This window comes from Bison bison, unplaced genomic scaffold (genome assembly GCF_000754665.1).
Source record: "Bison bison bison isolate TAMUID 2011002044 unplaced genomic scaffold, Bison_UMD1.0 scf7180017864118, whole genome shotgun sequence".
In the NCBI taxonomy this organism is placed as follows: domain Eukaryota; kingdom Metazoa; phylum Chordata; class Mammalia; order Artiodactyla; family Bovidae; genus Bison; species Bison bison.
The window spans coordinates 2411848-2422127 of record NW_011494690.1 but is presented as its reverse complement, the minus strand read 5'-3'; the positions used below and the strand labels follow the sequence as shown (position 1 = coordinate 2422127).

The window sequence follows — 10280 nt, the reverse complement described above, 5'->3', positions numbered from 1 at the left end:
TGACTTCACTTTGACTTTTCACTTTCATGCATTGGAGAAGGAAATGGCAACCCACTCCAGTGTTCTTGCCTGGAGAATCACAGGGACAGGGGAGCCTGGTGGGCTGCTGTCTGTGGGGTCACACAGAGTTGGACACGACTGAAGCGACTTAGCAATAGAACATGCTAGTAAAGTAATGCTTAAAATTCTCCAAGCCAGGCTTCAGCAATATGTGAACCATGAACTTCCAGATGTTCAAGCTGGTTTTAGAAAAGGCAGAGGAACCAGAGATCAAATTGCCAACATCCACTGGATCATCGAAAAACCAAGAGAGTGCCAGAAAAACATCTATTTCTGCTTTATTGACTATGCCAAAGCCTTTGACTGTGTGGATCACAATAAATTGTGGAAAATTCTGAAAGAGATGGGAATACCAGACCAGCTGATCCACCTCTTGAGAAATCTGTATGCAGGTCAGGAAGCAACAGTTAGAACTGGACATGGAACAACAGACTGGTTCCAAATAGGAAAAGGAGTACGTCAAGGCTGTATATTGTCACCCTGCTTATTTAACTTATATGCAGAGTACATCATGAGAAACGCTGGGCTGGAAGAAGCACAAGCTGGAATCAAGTTTGCTGGGAGAAATATCAATAACCTCAGATATGCTGATGAAACCACCCTTATGGCAGAAAGTGAAGAACAAAAGAGCCTCTTGATGAAAATGAAAGAGGAGAGTGAAAAAGTTGGCTTAAAGCTCAACATTCAGAAAACTAAGATCATGGCATCCGGTCCCATTACTTCATGGCAAATAGATGGAGAAACAGTGGAAACAGTGGCTGACTTTATTTTTCTGGGCTCCAAAATCACTGCAGATGGTGATTGCAGCCATGAAGTTAAAAGATGCTTGCTCCTTGGAAGGAAAGTTATGACCAACCTAGACAGCATATTAAAAAGCAGAGACATTACCTTGTCAACAAAGGTTCGTCTAGTCAAGGCTATGGTTTTTCCAGTGGTCATGTATGGATGTGAGAGTTGGACTATAAAGAAAGCTGAGCGCTGAAGAATTGATGCTTTTGAACTGTGGTGTTGGAGAAGACTCTTGAGAGTCCTTTGGACTGCAAGGAGATCCAACCAGTCCATCCTAAAGGAGATCAGCTCTGGGTGTTCCTTGGAAGGACTGATGTTGAAGCTGAAACTCCAATACTTTGGCCACCTGATGTGAAGAGCTGATTCATCTGAAAACACCCTGATGCTGGGAAAGATCAAAGGCAGGAGGAGATGAGGATGAGATGGCTGGATGGCATCACCGACTCAATAGACATGGATTTGGGTGGACTCCAGGAGTTGGTGATGGGCAGGGAGGCCTGGTGTGCTGCAGTTCATGGGGTCGCAAAGAGTCGGACACGACTGAACTGAACATCAACATTCAAAAATGCTATTATTTCTCCCCTTGTCAATACCCCACTCCCATTCCAAACTTATTTCTTGACCCATTTCTCTCCTTCCTTTTATAATGGAACTCTGTAAAGGAATAGTATTTGTTCTTTCCACATTTATCTCTTTCCATTCCAGTGACACCTAAACTGACATTTGAAGGGTATGTAGGGGATGGCTGAGTGTGAACTGTGGGCCTGTACACAGAAGAGCTTCTTAGGAAGAAGAGTGTAAGGGGCAGGAATGAAGGAGAGGAAAATAATGGGAAATTAAGTTAGAAAGGGGGCTTCCAGATGGCTCAGAGGGTAAACAATCTGCCTGCAATACAGGAGACACAGGAGAGACGGATTTGATTCCTGGGTTGAAAAGATCCCCTGGAGGGAGAAATACTGAGAAATACTCACTCCAGTATTCTTGCCTGGAAAATCCTGTGGACAGGAGTCTGGCAGGCTACAGTCCATGGGGTCACAAAGAGTTGGACACGACTGGGCACATGGCATAGGGGAGTTAGGAACAGGGACTAGAAAACCATATTAAGGAAACTAGACCGTTTTTAAACAAATTTGGTGCTATTAAAGGTTTTTTTTTAAACACTTGAATTTGCATGATCAGATTTTCATCTTAGAAAGATCACTGGCAAATGATGTGGAAGGGGAATTGATAGTGACATTAACATCTGAAGGACCAACTAAAAGTCTGTTACAGTACAGGTGAATTAAATTGAGTCCAATTGAGTTGTTGGCAGTGGGGATGATGAGTACTAGAATTCTTTGAGAGATGTTTGGAAGAGTATAGAGAGGACTTGGCCCTTCCATTTATCTGTTTTATTTCTCTGCACTGAAAGGGGCTGGAGCAGATTTTATAGAGAAAATAATAAGTGAGGATTCAACTGAAGATTCAAGTGAGGATTCATTTGTAAAAAAAAAATTACTTGGTTTTCTAAAGCTAGCAGAATCTATTAGTAGGTAACTATTAATTAGAACCCAATTGATACCTTTCCCACTTAGCTAGAGAGGTGACCCTATGATCTAAATTGGAAAGTTGTTTTTAACATAACATGTCAAATAGTAATTTTCAGCCGGGGTAAGAATTATTTACCCCAACCTCCTAAGAGAGCTGTTAAGAATTACTGCCTTGCTCTCATTTACAGCGCTCTCTCCAGAATTCTGCTGAATCTGGGTATTGCTGCAAGTGCAGTGTCTACTCTAAGAGCTCATATGCAGGTTGTTGAAATTTCCAAATTTTTACCAAGAATACTTTGTTATCATCAGGGTTGCCTGGAATTGGACATTGTTTTCCATTGTTATGCCCTTCAGTGATACACTATTTTGATTTTTGCTTTACTTTTTTTTTGCCTTGCCACTCAGCTTATGGGATCATAGTTCCCTGACCAGGGACTGAGCTGGGACCCACAGTGAAAGCACTCAGTTCAGTCCTAATTAGTGGACCACCAGGGAATTTCCACTTTTGCTTTAATTTTTGGGGGGACTTTTGGTTAAGGGTGACAAGAAATATTGAAAACTTCTAATATTTATTCTAGAGTCTTCATGCAATTATAGAAATGGGAATGAACTTTAAAAATTAAGTTCTACTGCTATTTTCTAGCCAAGTAAAATGAATTTCAAGCTAATAAGCATAATTTGTAAAAAATATAAATTTTAAGATAAAAAACATGACAACTGAGGAACTTCCCTGGCTGTCCAATGGTTAAGACTCTATGCTTCCACAGCAGGGGGGACAGGTTCTATCCCTAGTCAGGGAATTAAGATCTGTATGCTGCATGGTGTGACCAAAAAATAATAAAAAATAAATAAAAAACATGACAATTGGTTAAATATTTCTTCCTTTAGTCCCACATTATACTGTTTACAAACCTTAGAACCTAAAGAAAATGATATGAGTATTTTCTTAACCATCTATTAGTATGAATACCTATTAAGAGGGGAGTAATTTTTCAGCATTTTTTATGATTTGTATTTTGAATCTTAATAAATATCTATTGTCGGGGTCTGTGTGGGGGTTGGAAAAGAATTTGCAGTCATGAGGCAGAATGAGAGGAAAACCAAGTGTATGAGTGAGAGACACTGTTAGGACAGCGGGCTGGCTCAAGGGAAAGCCCACCCCTTTCACAGGTCATTTTTATAGCCTCAAGACAGAAAATTCCTCCTGGAAGGGAGACATTAGGTGATTGGCTAGGATGCTAGAGGGTGGGAATTTTACCTAGTATGGGGTTAGGGAACCAGCTGGTTTAGATACTAAGGCTCATGGCAACAGCTGCTATGGGGCTTGGTCACTTCCAGAGATTTTTGTTCTGTGACCCTGGCATGTTGCAGTCCATGGGGTCACAAAGAATCGGACGTGACTGAGCAACTGAACTGAACTGAACTGACTTTGGTATAGGGCTCCATATATATATGACAGAAAATGTAAGTGGTACAAGAGTATACGGTGAAAAGTAAGTCTCCTTCTCACTGCTGTGCTCAAACCATCATACTCCCTCTCTTCCTAAAAACAGCCTCTCTTTCCAGTTTCTTATGCATCTTTTCAGGTATATGGACCTGTGGAATGAAACAAAATCCCTTCCCAGATGACACTAGTGGTAAAGAAACCTGCCTGCCATGGGGGTGTGAAGAGACATGGGTTCTATCTCTAACTCAGGAAGATCCCCTGGAGGAGGGCATGGCAACCCACCCCAGTATTCTTGCTTGGAGAATCCCTTGGACAGAGGAGCCTGATGGGCTACAGTCCATGGGGGTGGCAAAAAGTCAGACATGACTGAAGCGACTTTAATGCATAGAGGGGATAGGACTTCTTAACATGTGGTCAAGACATATATATCTGGGCCATCCACATGCTAGTTAAAAAAACAAAACAGTACAATGGCAGCAGGAATCTTAGTAACTTGTGAGAATATCAGCAAAGCTGCAAATGCTAGGGATAGTCATTACAAAGGGTATGATAATTTCTTGGTTAAAAAAAAAGTCTATACATACATCAATTCAATAAATACTTATTAAGGGTCATTATGTATCAATATAAATTTCTAGTAAATGATATTTGTGGTATCTAGGTTATGGATAATTTGTCAGAGTTAAAATAACTACACATTTTTGTGATTATTATTATTTTTATCTTATGTGAACATGATCTAGTAGCTTTCAGTTCATTTTCAATTATTTTTCAAATGAAAACAAACTCAAATTTTATTTTAAAATAGAATTTATTGAATACATAGTGAATTCAATACATTAAAAAAAACCTTTTCTTGTCAGTATTGGCACATAATGAAGATTTAAAGCACTGCCAAATTAACACTTTGAAAATTTTTAAATCATGTTCCATAAAAAAATAAAGCCTAGTAGTGTTATAAAAGTACTGATTTACACTAACATATCAAAGGGTTAAAAGAAAAGAATTCCACACTCAAAACTTCATTTAAGAAGTAAAAATTCAATCATGTATTTTAAAATAGGTTCTCATGTGATAAAAAGACAACAAAGTATAAAAGGGGCAAAATCCACCTAATTTATACTGACTTGTCTCACTGGGAAATCCTATAGGCTGACCAGGTAAATTTTAGATATTGAAAAAATAAATCCATATTCTGAAGGAAAAGCAGTTGTTTATGATGCATTTTATGCCTAATCAAAGAAATACATAATGACATTAAATATTCTACATTTTTTCTTTTAGTTGTCCCTTAATTGCCAACAATGTAGAACTATTCTAAAAAACCTAGTTTAAAATTTTTTCCCCCAATGAACATTTTCTTAGATACAAAAGCTGTCCTTAATTATGGAAACATTAAACAAGGAAATTTATAATCTTTACTGTAATATGGCCACTATAATACTCTTATGATCAAATCATAAGTACACATAATTTCTTTCAAATTCCAAAATGTTCAGTGATTTGATTCAGATCTCCTGAATTTACAGAGTATCTTTCTTGCAGGAAGCATAAAATGATTTTTGTTCAAGATTTTGATTTCATTTTCATTACCCTCCCCTATCACCTTTAGAGTTACCTCTGAGGTAAATAGAGCACTGAAAACAACAAATTTTTAAACTACAAAACTGGTTATCTGGCATCATTCTGAATAGATTCAGCATTTCCCCTTGTTAATGGGAAAATACAAAGCCTTCAAACTAGTATAATCCACTAGTTTGAAAAGCAATTTCTATTTTTGAAGTCTCATTAACTGAGATTAGGTTGAAATTTTAGAGACAAATATTAAATAAATTAGTTCAAATATGAAAATAAATTTTGCTTATACCTAAGGCAGAAATTGGGCTTTTCAGGTGGTGCTAGTGGTAAAGAACCTGCCTGCTGATGCAGGATACACAAGAAATGCAGGTTTGATCCCTGGGTCGGGAAGATTCCCTGGAGGAGGGCATGGCAACCCATTCCAGTATTCTTGCCTGGAGAATCTCATGGATAGAGCCTGGTGGGCCATGGCCGATAGGGTCACAAAAAGTCGGACATGACTGAAGTGACTCAGCACGTATGCACACAAAGCAGAAATTAAAAGAGCAAAAGAAAACTGCAAAGCTCATTTGTATTTACTACAAATGTACCATTTCATCAAAATCTCTATGAACATGTAACTAAAATCAGTGAATGCCAACAGAAGGGCTAAAACTCTTCCTTCAAAAGAAAAATAAATTGCTGAGTCTACTAATAAGATATTGCTAATCTAAAAAAAATCTACAAGCTAGAAGAAAACAATGTAGCAGATTATCAAAGTCCTTTCCCACAAAACTCATATTTACCTTTGCTGAACTGAAGTAAAAATCATCTACTTTTACAGTTTGAGAAAGAAATGATAGTCTTCTAAAGGCAAATTTTCATCTTTCCTATCTTCTGTTCATACTTTGATTCCCCAAATAAAATATTTCTGCACTTTACTGTAATTTTTATAAATATTTTCAGTTCAGTTGCTAGAAAGGATTAAGTAATACAAAGTTGATACTGAAGACAGAGAAACTCAAGGAATTTCACTTTTTGTTTTTTCTATTTAATCAGTAAGATTTAAATACCAAACTAGAACAAGATTTTACCTTCTTACTAGTGGTTGGATAAAGTAGAATTTGTATCAAAGAACTAAAATTCCAGATTTCTAGGTATAAAATTTTCTGTAACATTCTTCACAAAATGTGGTCGAAGTTTTTGAACATCCTAAAGCTGGAATAAGAGTGCAGATAACTTTACTTAAAAAAGCTGTATTTTGGCAAACATTTTATTGATATTATAAATGAAAATATAGTTGGGAGCTTTCACCTGGCACTTAATCTGTTCTTCTATCCGAGTCTGCCAAATAAATTAGATTCTTTGGAAAAAATTCAAACTTGATATTATGGAGGCAAAATCAACATGAACTCTTACTTGTCAGATACTTATTTGTCATTTGCCATAAACCAAGTGACCCATAAGTCTATTAAGTAGAAAGAAGGGCTCTCAAGGGAGCTTCTATATCTGTAAATTACTCAGTAACTTAACAATCTGGGAAGATATCAATGAATCAAAAGTATCTAATTCTCTCAAATGCTAAATTTAGATCAAACATCAAAGGTTTGAAACATTTCTGAAAGGTGTTAGCTTTATCTTTTAATCAGTAAAACTGGCCTTAGAATGAAAAATCATAGATGTGTTCACATATCTTATACATTATTTACAGAAATACAAAATCTTGCTGTCTTTGCAATCATGTTTCACTTGGAGATTTCTTAAGAGAAAAGAAAAGAAAATAGACAATGTGACCTATGACTCACAGGATAATGTTCAAGTTCACATATGAGACTGAACAAAGAATGAGAAAATTTTTTCAAGTTGGAAGGAACCAGAGTGATTACTTGGTCTAACATACTCATTTTGCAGATGAGAAAACTGAGATACAATTGCATTGAGCTAATAAAATTTACTCAAACTTTGTAATTAAATTGAGACTAACACCCAGTATCCTGTTTTCTGTCTCCAATTCTTTCCTCTGAAGCACAGTTTGTATATTAGTAAACCATGCTTCACCCAAATTTTAAAAAGCTAACAGTGGTCGCCTATGGGGAAAGGAGTAGGAATTAAGGGAGGGAAGGTAGAGGAAGGGATTATTAGAGATGTTAATACTCAAACAATAAGTCATATGTATTAATATATAATTTGCTAAGAAAAATAATTTTTACAAAATATTAAGTCTTAATCTTAACATTAGTAGATCCAAACTTCAGAGATCAGAAATACCATAGTGGAATTATAGGTTAGTTTAGAAATTTAAGCTACATCTTCAAGGAAACAGAAGACCACTGAAAAATGTGGATTTCAATTTTTGTTTCCTTTCAAATGACTAGTTTTATATGTTTCTCTATAAATGGAAAAATATTCTAATATAACACATATGCAATCTGAAGTAATTTAGGTTCTCAAGTTTAAAAAAGGATTGGGATTTTTTAAAACTTATGCTACAAAAATACACTTTTATCTATATTCCCAAATCATATATTTCTAACCTCTGCAGTGATAAAAGGCCCAAAATTCCACCGCTGAACTGCCTTCTTAAATGATCTTAAACAGTTAGTTCTATAGAGCAAAAAGTTTGCATAATTCTTTACAGTAAAATCTGCTCAGAAACTCACTTTGACAAATACTTTTATCTATCATTAGAGTTGAAAGAAACAGACTTCAGTAAGACAAGTACAGGGGTAGGTGAAGAGTTTTTTTTTCTTATAAAAATATACTATATATAATACATCCTGAAAATTACACAGACCATATGCTTTTATTTAATGTGAAGGCACAACTTTAACATAGTTAAAAGCAATTGTATTTTAATTATTTATCATGTAATTAATTGTCAGTACCAGCTCTTATAGATACATATTTGCAAGCATATCGTTGAAGTTTCTTTCAGATTGTCAATTCAAAAGTCAATTTAAAAAGTCAAACTCTTAATTTGTAGAAAATCAATCAACACATTATTGCACATCCACATGATATTATTGTTGGACAATCTGTTCACCAGCAGTCCCAGGGTTTTCTTCATTTGTTGCATAGTCCAGATGGTCCATCATCTAGGCATAAATAAAAGATGTTAGGAAATGTAAATTTTCAACTTGCCCCAAGTCACGAATTTGGCAAAAGGATTCCAATTTTTTTTTTAAAAAAAGACACAGAGTGTTCCATTGAACCAAGCACTCTTTTTGGAGCAATGTACGGTTTCGACAGCCACATTCCTCAGGACATGCTCAGGGTGACAACTCCTTCAGGAAGCCTAATCATTGGACTCAGGGCCAATGTGATAAGTGCTTTCTCTGGATCTTCCACTACTTCCATCTCCCAATATGAATATCGCCCTGTGTGGCAGTGGAGACTCCACCACAAGATATTCCTGATGCAAGCAGTGTCCACTCCTGGAGGTGGAAAACTAAAACTGGTTCCACAAATCACTATGCTGGTTCAGGGACAGTGTAACCTGGTTGATGCTTTGAATATTGACCTTAGGATAATTTAAAAATGACATATGAAATTTTTAAAAGACTGTATGAAAAAAATGTCTACTAAGAATAAAGAAATTAAAAGTACTTAAAGGTCAAATGATATCTAAAAACAAAATCATGAATAATACATTTGCTATAGACTATCATGGACCGAGGAGCCTGGTAGGCTGCAGTCCATGGGGTTGCTACGACTCAGACATGACTGAGTGACTTCACTTTCACTTTTCACTTTCATGCATTGGAGAAGGAAATGGCAACCCACTCCAGTGTTCTTGCCTGGGGAATCCCAGGGACAGGGGAGCCTGGTGGGCTGCTGTCTATGGGGTCACACAGAGTCGGACGCGACTGAAGTGACTTAGCAGCATAGACTATTTTAGCAGAATTACCAGTTAAAACTTTTCTCAAATGATCACTTTAATTCTTCTCATATTCTCATAAAAATATTATCATATTTGGAGATAAAGGAAGAAACTGCTTAAATATTTTCAGTGTTTTTACCCTGTTCTTCATATAAAACTACCTAAAAATAGAAAAAAAAATACTTCATGTCTTTCTGAAGACTGTCAAAGATTTTTAGTGATTAAATTTAAATACTGGATTTAGAAAAGGCAGAGGAATCAGAGATCAAATTGCCAACATTTGCTGGATCATCGAAAAAGCAAGTGAGTTCCAGAAAAACATCTACTTCTGCTTTATTGACTATGGCAAAGCCTTTGACTGTGTGGATCACAATAAACTGTGGAAAATTCTCAAAGAGATGGGAATACCAGACCACCTGACCTGCCTCCTGAGAAATCTGTATGCAAGTCAAGAAGCAACAGTTAGAACTGGACATGGAATAAAAGACTGGTTCCAAATCGGGAAAGGAGTATGTCAAGGCTATATATTGTCACCCTGCTTACTTAACCTATATGCAGAGTACATCATGGGAAATGCCAGGCTGGATGAAGCACAAGCTGGAATCAAGATTGCCAGGAGAAATATCAATAACCTCAGATATGCAGATGACACTACCCCTTATGGCAGAAAGCGAAGAACTAAAGAGTCTCTTGATGAAATTGAAAGAGGAGAGTGAAAAAGTTGGCTTAAAACTCAACATTCAGAAAACGAAGATCATGGCATCTGGTCCCATCACTTCATGGCAAATAGATGGGAAAACAATGGAAACAGTGACAGACTTTATTTACTTGGGCCCCCAAATCACTGCAGATGGTGACTGCAGCCATAAAGTTAAAAGACACTTGCTCCTTGGAAGAAAAGCTATGACCAACCTAGACAGCATATTAAAAAGCAGAGACATTACTTTGCCAACAAAGGTCCATCTAGTCAAGGCTATGTTTTTCCAGTAGTCATGTATGGATGTGAGAGTTGGACTAT

At 36.6% G+C, this 10280-nt stretch overlaps 1 protein-coding gene across 1 annotated transcript in view; it reads right to left on the bottom strand.

The window, feature by feature from the left end:
* Positions 1–4617: 4617 nt before the first annotated feature.
* Positions 4618–10280, bottom strand: part of SPPL2A (signal peptide peptidase like 2A) — a 56803-nt gene continuing 51140 nt past the window's right edge. The window contains exon 15 of the mRNA XM_010839495.1: positions 4618–8477. Coding sequence (XP_010837797.1) covers positions 8403–8477 — 75 coding nt within the window. The 3' untranslated portion in view covers positions 4618–8402. The remainder of the gene's footprint in view (positions 8478–10280) is intronic.